This window comes from Oncorhynchus keta, chromosome 10 (genome assembly GCF_023373465.1).
Source record: "Oncorhynchus keta strain PuntledgeMale-10-30-2019 chromosome 10, Oket_V2, whole genome shotgun sequence".
In the NCBI taxonomy this organism is placed as follows: Eukaryota; Metazoa; Chordata; class Actinopteri; order Salmoniformes; family Salmonidae; genus Oncorhynchus; species Oncorhynchus keta.
Genome location: NC_068430.1, coordinates 36,180,854 through 36,198,277, shown reverse-complemented (window position 1 = coordinate 36,198,277; position 17,424 = coordinate 36,180,854). Strand labels below are relative to the sequence as shown.

Here is a 17,424-nt window from a genome sequence, read left to right as displayed (position 1 = left end):
AATTTCAACTTCTTTGATGTTTTCTTGCTATGAAACTAGCTAAAAAACATCTTTGTTGATTTGAACGTTTCAGTGGTTGTATGGAGAGAGGAGGGGATTAGAGTACCTGCAATATCCGTCCCTCTGTCCTGGTCAGAGGATTCCACTGTCACCGGTGTCTTGGCCGCTGCCTGTGTGATGAGCTCGGGCACAACGAAGCCAGTGTGGTGGAAGCCACTCTGGGAGGACAGTGGAGCCATGTAGTGGGTCAGGTCCCCTGTATTGATCTCAATGAATGGCCAGGCATGGAGCTGCCTCTCCTGTGGGGTGGGTGAGAGAGAGTGAGAGAGAGAGAGAGAGAGAGAGAATGTTTCATTCCCATTGACAAGAGGCAGTGCATTTTATGAGAACTGCCCTCCACTCCTGAGCTCGTCTAAGGCTCAACCGCTCTGTATGTAAAAACACTTATGTCAACAATGTAGGGAGAGTTACTCTAAAGAAGAACGAAGTCTTTCTCTAGACGGCTGCTGTAGACCAGAAAGACTTGTCAGTTTGACCATGTACCACATCTATAAGCACTGTATTACTCCCATAACAATAAACTGAGCTGTGAACCATTAAGCCAATTTGGTCAGTGTTAAAGCATGACATCATTTCTCTCGTCTCCCACTCTAGTCTGAACTACACACAAGAGTATATAAAGATATTCTGCTTGTGACCTTTACTCCCCTCCCTGCTCATAACGTTTAACGCTACGCAGTTTGCTTATCCAGCACACCCGGATTAGAACAAGGTTGTGTGAGGGATGAGCAGACACAGACATGGGGACACACGAAAAGGCGCACGCACACATACACACACCAATTATTCTTAATTTAATGAGCCAGTCTCTTTTGTCATGGAACAAAACAGACACACTCCAGTAATTTCAAAAAAGTGTTTACCACACAGGTGGATTTGTCTCCCAGTGTCTGTTGGAGAGCAGATTGACCCAGGTTTTTCTCTAGGATTTAGCTTGGGCTTAGCTCTATTCCATTTGGTAGTGGTTGCATCATGCTATGGATATGCTTTGCATCGGCAAGAACTAGGGAGTTTCTTTATATAAAAAAAAACATGAAGAGTGGTATTCAAGGATGTGTTGTGTTGGATTTGCCCCAAACAGAACGCTTTGTATTAAAAAATTCCCTGAGCGGTTTCCTTCCTCTCCGGCAACTGAGTTGGGAAGAACGCCTGTATCTTTGTAGTGACTGGGTGTATTGACACACCATCCAACGTGTAATTAATAACTTCACCACGCTCAAAGGGATATTCAATATCTTATTATTGTTTCACCCATCTACCAATATGTGCTCTTCTTTGCCAGGCTTTGGAAAACCTCCTTGCCCTTTGTGGTTGAATCTGTGTTTGAAATTCCCTGCTCGACTGAGGTGCCTTACAAATAATTGTATGTGTGGAGTACAGTGATTCAAAAATCATGTTTAACATAATTATTGCACACAGAGTGAGTCCATGCAACTTATTGTGAATTATTAAGCACATTTTTACTCCTGAACTTATTTAGGTTTGCCACAACAAAGGGGTTGAATACTTCTTTACTGAAGACATTTCAGCTTTTCATTTGCTATTAATTGTAAGAAATTCAAAATTCAAAATACATAAAATACTTATAATTTGATATTATGGGGTGTTGTTTGTAGGCCAGTGACACAAAATCTCAATTTAATCCATTTTAAATTCAGGCTGTAACACAATTGTTTTTTGAAAAAGTCAATGGGTGTGAATACTTTCTGAAGCCACAGTATATACAGATATTCCACAAGTTCTGTGATCCATTCAGCAGCATCGATTGACCTTTGATTGAGTATCAGTTTCAGCAAATGGAATCCTCTTTAGAGCAGGGGCACATTACACCTTCGAGGGACAACCTTTAGAGAACCTTCGAAGAACCTTCCCTATAAAAAGAAAAGCAGCACCCAATGATCACCATGTTTCTGCAGCTTTAAAATGAGAGCCGTAAAGCTTCTCACATTCCCACTACTCCCAGTCAACTGTACCATTACGTTAAGAGCCCATTCCAATGATAAGCTGTGTGTTTTGCAGATAGGCAGAAGGAATCAGATAAGCGGAGGGGTGACATGATGAAGCCCTACCAGTATGCTGGCATAATACTCCACTATATTTTATGTGTCTGGTGAATGAATATCAATTTCTGTGAGATAAGTTCCTCCATGCAAGTCCATTAACAAACCATGTACATATGCTGTATCTGTAGTTGGGTTAAAATGTTGTTGAATAATAAACTACATTCATCAATCTGACTCCAATTACCATGTGAATAAATGCTATAGACATTTGACATTTTCGTAATTTAGCAGATTCTCTTATCCAGTGTGATTTACAGTTAATGCATTCATCTTACGATAGCTAGGTGGGACAACCACAGGTAGAGTAAGTACTCTTTTCCTCAATAAAGTAGCTATCGGCAAAGTCAGAGCTAGAAGGGGAGGGGTGTTGAGGTGAGGAGGGGGATTATTTAAAATACTCTTTGAAGATGTGTGGTTTCAGGTGCTTTCGGGGAGATGGGCAGGGCCTCCGCAGTCCAAGCTTCAGGGGGAAGCTGATTCCACCATTGGGGTGCCAGGACAGAGAAGAGCTTGGACTGGGCTGAGTGGGAGCTGCCCTCCCGTAGCAGTGAGAGGGCCAAAAGGCAAGATGTGGCAGAACGGAGTGCTCTGGTTTGTGTGTAGGGTTTGAGCATAGTTCCTCTTGCTGCTCTGTAGGCAAGCACCATGGTCTTGTAGTGGATGTGAGCTTCTACTGGTAGCTATTGCAGTGTGTAGAGGAGCAGGGTGACATGGGAGAACTTGGGAAGGTTGAAAACCAGCCGGGCTGCAGTGTTCTGGATAAGTTGCAGGGGTTTTATGGCACACGCAGGGAGCCTAACCAACAGTGAGTTGCAGTAGTTCTAGCGGGAGATGACAAGTGCCTGGATTAGGACCTGCACCACTTCCTGTGTGAGGTGGGGTCGTACTCTACGGATGTTGTAGAGCATGAACCTACAGGAGTGAGTCACTGCTTTGATGTTGGCAGAGAACGACAGGGTGTTGTCCAGGGTCACGCCAAGGTTTTGTGCACTCTGGGAGAGCGACACTGTGGAGTTATCAACCGTGATGGAGAGGTCTTTGAACAGGCAGGCCTTCAACAGCAGCTCCGTCTTGTCGAGGTTGAGCTTAAGGTGGTGGGCCGACATCCAAGCTGATTTATCTGCCAGGCACACAGAGATGCATGCCGCCACCTGGGTGTCAGAAGGTGGGAAGGAGAAAAGTAATTGAGTGTCATCTGCATAGCAGATAGTTCTGTGTGAGTGGGACCAGTGGACTCAATAGGCTCAGTGAATGAGGAGTGGATATCCTCAACTCTCTTTTCCAAGTGATTGACAAAGTCGTCCGCAGAGAGGGAGGAGTAAGGGGAGGGGTGGAGGATTAAGGAGGGAGGACAAGGTGGAAAATAGTTTCCTAGGGTTAAAATTTGGAATGATAGAAAGTGGGGTAAGCAGCAGATACAGAGAAAGAGAAGATCGAGAGGAGGGAGTGAAGTTTAATTTTCCTCATTTTACAATTAGCTGCCAGCTTGCAATGAGTCACCCAGCCACGGAGCAGGAGGGGAGGAAAGTGGACACTGCGAGTCATAGGATGCAGAAAGGGAGGAGAGTAGGGTCATAGAGGCAGAATCAGGAGGGAGAAGGATTTAGCAGAAAAGATAGATGATAGGATGCAGAAAGGGAGAGAGAGAGGGAGAGGAGAGAGAGGTCAGAAAAGATAGATGAGAGGCAGAAGAGAGTAGGGTCATAGAGCAGAGAGGGAGAAGGATTTAGCAGAAAAGAAGAGATAGATAGAAGAAGAAGAGAAGGAGAGAGAGAGAGAGAGAGAGAGAGAGAGAGGAGAGAGAGGCAGAAGAGAGAGAGGAGAGAGAGAGAGAGAGAGAAAAGATAGATGATAGGAGAGAGAGAGAGAGAGAGAGAGAGAGAGAGAGAGAGAGAGAGAGAGAGAGAGAGAGAGAGAGAGAGAGAGAGAGAGAGAGAGAGAGCATGACCATCTGGGTATTGGCTGAGTGGATAGGGTTGGAGGAAAGGGAGACAGAAAAGGAAACAAAGCACTTATCAGAGACCTGGAGGGGGGTTGCAGTAAGATTAGTAGGCGAACAGTCTCTGGTAAAGATGAGGTCAAGCGTATTGCCTGCCTTGTGAGTTAGAGGGGACTGGGAAAGGGTGAGGTCAAAAGAGGCAAGGAGGTGAAAGAGAGAGTTGGAAAGAAAATAATCAAAGGCAGATGTTGGGAGGTTGAAGTCACCAAGTACTAAGAGCGGTGAGCCAGTGTCAGGAAATGAGTTTATCAAGGTGTCAAGCTCATTGAGAAACTCTACAAGGGCACCTAGTGGGCAATAGATGACAACAATGTTTAGCTGGAGTGGATAAGTGACAGTGACAGCATGGAATTCAAAAGAGAAGATGGGCAGGTGAGAGACGGAGAAAAGAGAAAATCTCCAGTTAGGAGAAATGACTAGCTATGTGCCACCATCGCGACGACCAGATGCTCTCAGACTATGAGAGAAAATGCAAAAAAACTCTGTTCTTGACCGCAAATCGGCAGTTCCAAACGCTGCCAGAGACCCGGAATTCCACACGTGTTGTGTGTGCAGGGGGCGTCTGTAAAACCTACAGGGTAAGGAGCGAACAGGTATAGAAAACACACACATAGTTGCCAAAGCTACAAAAGAGCAAAACTAGATCATCTGAAAATAACTGTAAAATACTCAAGTGCGAGAATGGTGAGGAAGATGTCTCTTTCCTTCCTCAAACGACTTGGCAGAACAGTCTTCATTTCGGCGACAAGACTGCCGCTTACACAGCCTCCGCTTACACGGCCTCCGCTTACACGGCCTCCGCTTACACGGCCTCCGCTTACACGGCCTCCGCTTACACGGCCTCCGCTTACACGGCCTCCGCTTACACGGCCTCCGCTTACACGGCCTCCGCTTACACAGCCTCCGCTTACACGGCTACCGCTGAGAAACTAGGGGAGACTGAAGTACTAAAACAAATGGCTAATTGTCTAGCAGAGGTGAAGAGCACACCTCCCTGTAGTAATTGCCGATTGCCTAGGAGAGGCAATACAGCCACTGATTACCAAAACAAGTCACAAATTGCCCTGCCCCCTTAACCCTGGTTGATGTGTCAACAATCAACTGTGAGTTATGAGCAGTCAGCAGTTCACACACACCACGTAGGCTACTGGGAAGACAGACAGCACTTAAATAACACTACATGACCAAAAGTAGGCCTACACACATTCATTCAACTGATCAGACATATAACGAGTAACACTAAAATGGCTCAATCTGGGACTCAAACAACAACAACAAAGGGAACCCAGACACGTTTTTGGTAAACATCATTGCTATCTCCCTAGCCCACCCGGACGGTGCCCAGAGACCTGGGGGGTGAATAGCCGATTTAAGATTCAAATTCAAATACCCCACACTCCGACACCATGACAAGGAAAACATTTAGGGCCTTTAGCCTCCCTCTCTGGAATATTTCACCTCTGAAATTCACCAAAATATTCTAAATGAGTCGCAGATGTTTGGTGATTACACACATGCTTAGAGCGCCAATCCAAGTGGAAGCGAATCCACCTCGATGTGCCAAGAGATTGGAGCGAGACCGGAGGTTTGAAAATGTGGCCCACAAAGGACCATTGGAAGCGGAGTGATCCAAACGAGGCCCTGGAATCTAAAAGCCAGGAGTGTGATATCGAGAAGTCAGTTTCAGAGTGATTGAATTACACTACATTACCAAAAGTATGTGGACACCTGCTCGTCCCATCCAAAATCATGGGCATTAATATGGAGTTGGTCCCCCTTTTGCTGCTATAACAGCCTCCACTCTTCTGGGAAGGCTTTCCACTAGATTTTGGAACATTAATGCAGGGACTTGATTCCATTCAGTCACAAGAGCATTAGTGAGGTAAGGCACTGATGTAGGGTGATTAGGCCTGACTCACAATCTGCGTTCCAATTCCTTCCAAAGGTGTTTGATGGAGTTGAGGTCAGGGCTCTGCGCAGGCCAGTCAAGTTCTTCCACACCAATCTCAATAAACCATTTCTCTATGTTCTTCGCTCTTTGAAATGGTAAAGCATGGTTGTTTCTCTAGATAATACCATGAACCGCGATTGACCACACACTGTGCTCCCACGCCAGCTAGTCTCAAAGATTTCTGTATCACAGAGTCCAAGAAGGTCATCATCTCTCCCAACTACAGATGTCTATGTCACCAGTCTCCTTGGGTGGAGGAAAGCGGCTGTGTGAAAGAGGGGAGTTTATAAATATTCTAGAACATTTACCCTAAAGAGAACATTAGGCTTTCATAATTCATAATTGTGCTGCTAAGCTCTTAATTCATGCCCAAGACATTCCAGAGAATTGACAGCTTTACTATATGTATAGTACAGCCACAGAGTCACACAGAGGACATATTATAGGACATAGAATGGGTTGTGGGGGCACCATGTTTCTGTGTTGTAAGTGCTGGGTGTATTGTGCTCTGTGGAGGAGGTAGAGGAAGTGGGTTGTGGAGGTGTGCAATCCCCTCTTCAATTTAGGGGACGAGAGAGAATGGGAGAGGGGGAGGAGAGGGCAGGTGATTCGTTTTTCATTGGGCATGGTGGGCAGTGTGAACCATGCTGATTGATTGGTTTTAATTAGGGCTGTCAAAGTGAACGTGTTAATACAGTGTTAATGCTTACATTTGTAATGCCGTAAAAAAAAAAATTGACACCATTAATGCATTTTCTTAGTTTGACACCCTGAACCATCCATAGTTCAAATTTAAGCCCTGGCTGACGATGCGCTAGTTTGACAACCACTTTACTAGCTAGCTACTTGTATCAATGAATGATGGAGAATGCAGGTGCTTTTAAATGTCAAATTCAAATTCAAATCACTCCCCAGATGGCTCTCTGGATAAACCTAAAGTCATTTGCATCAACTGCCATGCTGAATTTGTTTATCGCCGAAGTACATTGAGTCTTCGTTATCATTTACAAGCGAAAACATATTGTTGACGCCAACAATACAAGTACTGTTACTAGTAGCAATGGAGGACATCTTCGGCAGGCTAAGCTAAAAGAGGGTGCCGGACCACATCGAAGAAAACTGGAAACTGCATTCACATGCTCTGGCCATAATGAAGACAAAAAGTGCGCCGGGCATTTCATGGATCGAGCAAAGCAGTGGAACATTGAAAACAAAGTTACTACAGTTTGCACAGACAGTGCACGGAACATGATTGCAGCTGCGAGACATCTGCCGTTTGACACCTGCCCTGCACTGTCTCTGAAGGTCCATCACAGTGTCCCTACAGAACAGCGCCCGAGCCAAATGCACATTTTTTTCAGGGCTTTTCTAACACAGCCCACCAAACACTGGGACAACAGCAAGTTGCACATGGGCAAAAGAAGGAGTCACTCGCACAAGATGTCACAACAAGATGGAATTCCACTCCCCGGAAATGCTATTCTTGTGGGGACTTCTGGTCCCCACAAGTATAATTAAACACGTCCTCACACACAAACATGCACATACACACATCAAATACAATTTTATTTGTCACATGCATCGAATACCTTACAGTGAAATGCACACTTACAAGCCCTTAACCAACAATGCTTTAAAAAGTTGGGGGCACCAGTTAGTTGAGGTAGTATGAACATGTAGGTAGAGTTAACGTGACTGTGCATAGATAATAAACAAAGAGTAACAGCAGTGTAAAAGAGGGGTCTGGGTAGCCCTTTGATTAGTTGTTCAGGAGTCTTATGGCTTGGGTGTAGAAGCTGTTAAGAAGCCTTTCGGACCTAGACTTGGCACTTCGGTACCACTTACCGTGAGGTAGCAGAGAGAACAGTCTATGACTAGGGTGGCTGGAGACCTTTGACAATTCTTAGGGCCTTCCTCTGACACCACCTGGTATAGAGGTCCTGGATGGCAGGAAGCCTGGTCCCAGTCATGTACTGGGCCATACGCACTACCCTCTGTAGTGCCTTGCGGTTGGAGGCCGAGCAGTTGCTAAACCAGGCATTTAAAGCTTCAGCCATTCAAAATTATTGTTCTCCCAATTACTGATTGGAGGCTTGGCAATAAGAAAAAATAAACTGTCTCTAAGGATAAAGAGCATAAACGTGTCCAACAATGTCATGAATTCCACAGAACATAAACCTGTGACCGTACACTACAGTCGTCCTCCTATTTATTTTCACTGAGCCAGTTGCAAAGACAAACAAGCATGTTGACATTTTCAGATGATAAAGCTGTGCTCTTCCTCTGTTCAATATGCCCAGAGAGTGAAGACAACCTCTAACAAGGTACTGATGTGGCAGGCAAAATCTTTATTTAGCACCAAACTTGAGCAAAATAAAAAATGTGCGATTAATCGCAATTAACTACAGAATGGAATGCGATTAATCGCAATTATTTTTTTTTTAAATCATTTGACAGACCTAGTTTTAACCTAATCTTGTTAAAAATAGGCATGATATGAATCACCTGCTACCTCCCCAGTCCCCAGGACTACTGTCATATGCAAATGAGCCACAGCCACATTGCCCTTGAACCCTCCCAGATAATAGGAGCAGGAGGAAAGAGACAAAGACAATAAGCCACCGACCGCCGTCTCTGAGGGAAAGAGTGTCAGCAGAGAGAAGAAGAGACAGGATGGGCGGTGACAAATAGAGAATGACAGAGAGAGAGAGTTATAGATGGAGAAAGACGTAGAGAGAGATAGCAAGAGAGAGAGACAGACAGAGAAAGAGGGAAAATGTGTCAAAAGCAACTAAACTGCAAATAAATGACCACTAGCTACGTACGCGTGCCGGAGCCACTAAAACGGGTGCTCATTCCCGAGTGTCTGATCTCTCCACTGCCACTGCACAGATCTGTAAACCTTTATAGCCCGAGGGTGGTGAGGACACGAGGAGAAACCAGGGCCATTTCTCTTTGAATTCCAGAGATGCTCCTGCAGTATAAAAGCGATAGATACTGTGGCATCACTGTGACAGGCAGAGTGAAGTGTTTACATGTACTGAGACTGATTTGACAGATGAGGCACATACATGCAAGATAATAATAACTACTAGCTGCAATCGTTGTCTGTGATATAACAATCAAGAAGATCTCTCTCCCCAGCTCATTGAAACACACCAGAGTAGCCAGTCACTTGGGAATACAGTTAAGTGAATTATGTTGATTACAATCTCTGATGGCATAATCATTTCAGACTCTACAAATGAGTAATTCCTGTGAATTTAACCAGTAGGGAAGAATTTGCCACTATTGCAGGTAGTAATGGTTACAGGAAGTAATGGTTCTCTCAGTTTCAAACCGCTCTGGCGCTAGCACCAACCACTAGCATAATTATAGTCAAGCAGCTATTTAAAGCCTGATATTAATTACTGTCCATCTCAGAAAAGTAGAATCCATTAAACAATCAAGGTGACGAATGATAAATGACATCGGTTAACCAACAGCAGGGACCAACATAGAGCAGAGGTGATTTATAAAAATCCTTGGCGGCTTTTCGCAAATGTCACTACAAATCCTCTGTAAAAGCACCAAGAGTGTTCAAAGTACAGGGCATCAACGCATTTCCTGGACATGTCCGGACTTGTGCTTCGGTAGTGTTGTTGTGACTAATAAAGATGACATGAAAGCTGAGACATATATTCTATTGAGGAAGTAATTAACCTCCTAGACCTCCACAGCTTCAGGACACAACGGACTTCAATCACACTCCAACACAGCAGTATCGACAACACACACTGACTTAATGGATGTACATCTACAACGGCTGTATTAGTTGGAGAGAAAGAGAGAGAGGGAGAGGGAGAAAGAGAGAGGGAGAGGGAGAAAGAGAGAGGGAGAAAGAGAGAGGGAGAGGGAGAAAGAGAGAGGGAGAGGGAGAAAGAGAGAGGGAGAGGGAGAAAGAGAGAGAGACAGACAGACAGGCAGAGAGAGAGATGAGAGAGCTCCATCAATCCACCTGTCGCTACATGCTTAAACTGCTTCACATGTTCTCTGCCTAGGCCTTTGCAGTAGTAAATGTGCTGTGCTCTGTATTTAACACAGAAAGAGCATATGAATAATGGATGGCCAACATTTATCGTTAGATTTACGGCCCATCGACTGTTTCATATCCCAGCTACACTGATCCATTTGTCCGCCACATCATTTTAACTCCCTGATTTGACAGCCAAAGAAGTTACCACTCACGTGCATTAATTACCAATAATAAATAGATCAGCGCATCCATTGTCTCTCGGTAGCGCCGCTCCCCCTCCTCCGACACCGTCTGATATTTTCCTCCCACCGCGGAGGAAATAAAGATAGAAATTGGAGATAGATTAACTGGCCTGTTGTAATCAAAATGGCGCACCTGGCACAAACGTTTTTCATTACGGCGGGAGGATGTACGATTTCCTCCCTCCTCCTCCCCCTGCCCTTTTCCCTGTGTCGCAATTCTGCATTGCCCGTGTTCCTGGTTGGAGGAGATCCATTTTGCTGGCTGGCGAGCCCGGGAGCCAACATGCTTTTACTTAACCTACTCAGTCTGGGGCGATAAGTTTAATCAGGGATGATGGGACTGAGATGGGCTCTGCTCTCAGATGGAGGACAGAGTGGTAGATAAGGTTGTCCATCTAGTCAGAGCAGATAAGTCACCTGGTCCTGGAGGGGTTATCCTCACAACACCTCTACTAACCTCTCTGAATCTACACACCACTGAACAGTATAGCTTAGCATATAAACAGCAGAGCACAGCAGTTCTCCGTCTGTTGACTCCACTGTGGAGCATTGGCAAAGATGAGCACTAACCACATGCAAAGAAGAGACTTAAAAACATTAGACAAGGATGCATATTGGTGAACACAATTATACAATACATGTTCATTGGGTTTCTTTTTATATTTCTCTGTTAATAGGCAGCCAGTGAACAGCATATTATGATGAGTAACAATGCCTTTATAATTGTTCTACAACAATATCCCACAATGCAGTTGTGCTGCTTTACTCCCTGTTACGTGACCCGCTCCTCAATAATTCAGCTGCTTTGTTAAGCATTGACGAAAACAGTGTTTTTCTTGGTTAAACAGGCATTTAGGTGGCTCCTATGCTGCACGGTAATTGGTCTTATCACTTTACCAAATTCTTTCACCTCATTTGCTCTCATGTAAAATGCATATGGCTCTGGGGTTAGTATGGAGTGTGGCGTTTTAACGGCCGAATAACAATTGACAGTGCAGCTGCTCCACAGAGCTAAAGACACAGAGTTGAACTCAGGCTATATAAAATACACAGAGTTGCGTATAGGAATCCAAGCTATTTGAAGATCAAACTGGGCTTCAATGTCGAGACACACCAATCCTAATGGGAGGACATCTGTGTGTATATTGAGCTGTAAAGCCTGAACATCACAGTGTGTGAAGAGTAAATACATTATCTACCCAGCCATTACAATTCACCCCTGCATCTTCCCGTTCTTATCTCATCCCATGTATTATAAATTAAGAAATGCTTTGTAGATTATTGAATCAACATGCTATGGTTGATATATAGGACTGACCTCCACAACAACAGCTATTCAACTGAACCGGAGGGCATAACTACCTTCCTGACACAATACATACAGTAGGTCACTGTACATGTAAACCAAAGACTGGTATATTTAGTGTGAATACTTCCTTGTCTGGACTATGAGCCTGATCTAGAGGTGCAGTGTATCAGTGGTAACCACTAACCACATGCAAACCCAGCAGCACACAGAGAGAGAGGGAGGAACACTTGGAACCAAAGTCTAATGACTAATGAGTTGATATCATTACCTCTCACTTGAGTATGCTGTATGGTGTGCTAGATCATTGTGCTGGGAGCCTTCCAGATAGAGACCGACCAACACGAGAGGAGGGAGGAGGAGGGATATCAAAGAGAAGAACACTTTGTACAAAAACATCCCTAAAAAACACATGGCAACTATATAACAAACACCCATTAGCTAAAAAGGAACTGACTCACACTGCGGCATCGCACTGGTGATCTTTGATGCTCCATAAACAAAGTAATGGATTTTACACCAACGTTTTGGTCAATAGAACTTCATCAGGACCTCCATTAGCTGCCATTAAAACAGATGATCAAAACTACCCCTACTACTGGAGAGAGAGGAGGGATTCAGAATAGAGCTTTTGGACACATAGCACCAAACTTTAAACTGTCCCGCAAATAAATGAACAAGAGAATGCTGACATTGAAGGCAGATTATCAGGAGAGAGCTTCAGCCTCCTCCTGGATCGATGGTGAAATCCGACTAATTAAACGAGACCAAGACAAAGAAACCCAGAGAGCAAAGAGTGGAGCAGTGGAGACTAAACAAGGGAGCGAGAACAAATTGATGGAGAAAGTGCAGCCAATTGGTATGCAAGGACAAGGTTCAACTCCCTCAATATAAACTAAGCCTAATTGGATTTTCTGTCTATGAAAGCAAACAATTTTAAGGAAGGAGTTAGCGCCGTTAACGATAATTTGTTTAATTGGGAAGTTCATTAAGTGCTAGTGTGACTGGAGGGGGTAAGACAGGGACAACTAGGAGGAGAGAGGGAGAGGGAGAGGGAGAGAGAGAGAGAGAGAGAGAGAGAGAGAGAGAGAGACAGAGGCAGAAGAGAGGGTCCCGTGGGGGTTTGTTGTTACTTTGCTCTCTCTGCCAGCTGCTCTGAGAGGAGACGGCCTCCCTCTCCACAGAGACTAAACAAGTGAAGGGAACACAGGTACTGTAAAAACACCCCTGGAGCCTGATTTGGAATACTGAAGCATTTTACAAGCCACAGCAAAAATACATGCAGACATGGCATAATCACTATGAGCCCTAGTGTCTTTAGAGGTTGCCTATTCAACATTTATCGATAACTGTAGAGCACTGTGCAGTACAGTACATTTGGGCCTTACACAAACCACTGGTAATAAACAGAAAAGCAACACCACTTGGTGTTCATGTCTTTAACACACCTTTCTCCCCCTTTCGATCTCTTACTCGACGCCAATACAGAACCGTCCTTTCACTTGCAGATGTGGGTGATGGGCTGTAGCCGTTTGTCCTTCACCCGGGGCAGAGTGTTTCAAAAGGTCTCTGTGATAGGCTCAAACATCATTCATCCTACTCCTTTTCATGTGCCATCTCTCGCCCTCTCCTTGTGACAAGCCCAGTGACAGCAGCGGCGTGAGGGAGGAGAGGAGAGAGGAGAGCAGAATTCTCTAGAATGCTCTTTTATTATTCTCCTATTATGATTGATAACTACTCTGCACAATTTCAAACACGCCTTCCAAACCATTCTTCCCCAAAACATGTGTTGAAAGACCCTGTTGCCCTACTAGTGCAAGAAGACAGGATGTCTATAGAGCAATGGCAGTACACTCTGTGAGAGAAAAAATTACGTATTTACCTGATATTAATCGTTAACAATTAACAATTAATATTAAGACATTTCTGTCCTACTGGTGTCTGTGTCGTTAAGGTCTCCACTCTAGTTCCCTGCAGCTAATCTGGGCGTATGGTCACCAGAGATGGTTTGAGCAGACAAATGAGTTAAAGACTGCAATACATAGACAAGAATGTGTTTTATTAGAGATAGCTAAGGAGTAGAACAATCTCTCATTGTCTCAAAATCATCCTTGCATCTGGGAAACTAAGCCAGGGTGGGGTTAAGACAACAACCCTGTGCAGATAATGAACGAATGAACCCAGAGTGGCTTATGATGCCCCAATCTGCATGGGAGGGGTGGGGCCAATCATGACTAAGCATTTTTACTGTCAGCTATATATAGTAGTCTGCAATTGTGTAACGGTTAGGTTACTCGGTCTAACACTCAAGGGTGTGGGGTCGAACAGCCTCATGATTGCAATAATTAATCGATATTGAATAAAAATGATTGTTTGAAGAAATGACAAAGTATCTCTCACTTGATTAGAATATTCCACGACAACTCCTCTACACAGGCAGCAGGTGAGAGATGGCTAAGAAGCAGGTTGTGAATAATGGAAGGGTGAGAGGAAAGAGCAGGGCCATGACTGTCCCACGTTCACATTGACCGAGTACAGCCTAGTTTGGCCCCTGTGGCAGTGGGAGAGAGACCCTGTCCCCAACTTGTGAGCGAGGGGCTGCTTTATCACAGTCTACACACACACACACACACACACACACACACACACACACACACACACACACACACACACACACACACACACACACACACACACACACACACACACACACACAGAGTCGATCTGTCTATTTATAGCTGGATGATGTCTCACACTGGTCCCAGGGCAGACGGGGAAGAAAATTAATACAAAAGCAAGGCATGGTGACAATTGGTGACAGTCCCCCGAGTTCCCTCTCTCCCCTGGCCTATTTACTCCCTCAGTACCATCAGAGAGCCACAGAGCCCACCATCCTCTCAGAGTGGAGGGGGAAAAACTAAATGTCACACCTCTATAGAGGTGTTCAATTGTGACTGTCTCTCCCGGTCACTTACTTCCTCAGCGAAGAGTATTTCTGTCTTCCTTGTGTTGCCTCTATTTTCCACATCCTTCCAGGCCCAGACATAGTCACATGGAGGACATCCTCTATCTGTGTCCTCCAGTCCAGCGTGGCCACCAGCAGCCAGACAGGGAGGCAAGGAGCTGGTCATTGCCTCTGGTCTAGCTGGAGGAGGGATAGGGGATGGAGGAATGGAGGTTGGCTGTTGGGTTCAACCTCTCATTGCACCCAGCGATCGATGAGCAGGAAGATTTGATGAGCTGTAAGTGTAGTGACTCTGTCAGCAGCCGCTGTGGTCCTCCCAGCTCCCCCAGGATCGATGAGGCAGGCTGGGGGAAGAAGAGGCAATCAGGCCTGGTGCCCTGACCATGGATTATTCCACTGCCTGGTATCTCTTTTCTTCCTCTCTTCTAATCTCTTCTCTTCCTTCTTTACTCCAAACCAAATTCACATCCAGCTCATAACAAAGGCACTTAACATAGAGACGATAACAACAGGAGGGGTTCTCTCTGCTGAGCCCAAACCTGGTCTCAAGCTAGTGACTCTACTGACTGACAAACCAATGACATGTAGGTTCAGCATGAACAGAACACTTAGTGGGGCAAATTAGCCATTATATTGATTCACTGTAACAGCAGGTGTGCGAGGACCCCACTCGAAACAAATAATTCAAACAAATACTAGCCTCGCACTTGGCTGTGAGAAATCACCTCATGAGCTAATTTAGCAGAAACACGGGCCATTTAAAGAGACATTAGTGTGCTCAATTAGTCTTGGCCATTACAGTTCTTTAAATCATGAAAGCATTAACTGAAAAATGGGGGATCCTCCAGAAATACTATATATAAATGGTAAATCATTTTCAAATGATGCTAATCCGTGAGTCTAATGTCAGACGTATTCACATCTGTATTGCAATGGGGCAGGGAGACTGGTGGGTTCCCTATAGGTAGTCCCCAGGCCTCTTAACTATAGAACCGGTTGATCTTACAATATAGGTCTAATCAGTCCCTTCCCTCTAAATCAGTGGGTTGGCTAGCAGCATCAGTAGAGGTTCGGGAGATTTTAGAGGTAGAAAGCAGTCATTAGAGAAGGGATCCTGGCCTGGGTTCATTTAGGAAGAACTGAGAGGTAGCCTTGGTAGGCTGGATTTTCTACCAGCTCAGCTGTATGAAGGAGCCTTCCTCATAAAAGTATATATGGATAAGTCTGCTCATCTCTCCCAGGGCCTTTAAGTTGAGAGAAGAGAACTAATACACAGTTAGTTCGGGTTCTCTGCCCATGCCCGCCCTCCCTCCCTCCCTCCCTCCCCCCCTTCGTCCGTCCCTCCGTCTCGCTCCCTCTCTTGTGACAGAATGATATGGCAAGCAAAATGTCATGTACACTACATGGTCAAAAGGCTCGTTGAACATCTCATTCCAAAATCACGGGTATTAATATGGAGTTGGTTCCCCCTTTGCTGCCATAACAGCCTCCACTCTTCTGGGAAGGCTTTCTACTAGATATTGGAACATTGCTGCAGGGGACTTGCTTCACTTCAGCCACAAGACCATTAGTGAGGTCAGGCACTGATGTTGGACGAATAGGCCTGGCTCACAGTCGGCGTTCCAATTCATCCCAAAGGTGTTCGATGGGGATGAGGTCAGGTCTCTGTGCGGGCCAGTCAAGTTCTTCCACACCGATCGACAAACCATTTCTGTATGGACCTCGCTTTGTGCACGAGGGCATTGTCATGCTGAAACAGGAAACTGCCTTCCCCAAACTGTTGCCACAAAGTTGGAAGCACAGAATAATCTAGAATGTAATTATATGCTGCAGCGTTAAGATTTCCCTTCACTGGAACTAAGGGGCTCTGCCCGAACCATGAAAATTCCTCCTCCACCAAACTTTACAGTTGGCACAATGCATTCGGGCAAGTAGTGTTCTCTTGGCATCTGCCAAACCAAGATTTGTCCGTCGGTCTGCCAGATGGTGAAGCGCTATTCCTTACTCCAAAGAAAGAGCTTTAAACCACTCCAGCCGATGCTTGGCATTGGGCATGGTGATCTTATGATTGTGTGCGGCTACTCAGCCATGGAAACCCATTTCATGAAGCTCCCGAAAGAACAGTTATTGTGCTGATGTTGCTTTCAGAGGCAGTTTGGAACTCGGTAGTGAGTGTTGCAACCGAGAACAGATGATTGTTACACGCTACGTGCTTCAGCACTCAGCGGTCCCGTTCTGTTCGCTTGTGTGGCCTACCACTTCGTGGCTGAGCCATTGTTGCTCCTAGACATTTCCGCTTCACAATAACAGCACTTGCAGTTGACCAGGGCAACTCTAGCAGAAATTTGATGAACTGACTTGTTGGAAAGGTGGCATCCTATGACGGTGCTACGTTGAAAGTCACTGAGCTCTTCAGTAAAAGCCATTCTACTGCCAATGTTTGTCTATGGACATTGCATGGCTGTGTGCTCAATTTTATACACCTGTCAGCAACGGGTTTGGCTGAAATAGCCGAATCCACTAATTTGTAGGGGTATGTATGTCCACATACTTTTGTATATGAAGTGCATGAATGCTAGACGCTTTTGGAAGTTATTGCTTAGCTCCCCTACTCCCACATGTAGTATATTTGGGTAGAATGGCTGTTTCCTGAGATTTGTCAAGGTTTGCTAGAGCTATGTTTACATTCAGACTACTGTATGTGTCTGTGTATGGTACATAAAAAAAAATTTTTTATTTAACCAGGTAGGCAAGTTGAGAACAAGTTCTCATTTACAATTGCGATCTGGCCAAGATAAAGCAAAGCAGTTCGACACATACAAC

General features: G+C 45.0%; 1 protein-coding gene across 1 annotated transcript in view; it reads right to left on the bottom strand.

Annotated features, from left to right (window-relative positions):
• tex264a (testis expressed 264, ER-phagy receptor a) overlaps positions 1-17,424 on the bottom strand; it is a 167,015-nt gene that overhangs the window by 19,884 nt on the left and 129,707 nt on the right. The window contains exon 3 of the mRNA XM_035777845.2: positions 107-299. Coding sequence (XP_035633738.1) covers positions 107-299 — 193 coding nt within the window. The remainder of the gene's footprint in view (positions 1-106; positions 300-17,424) is intronic.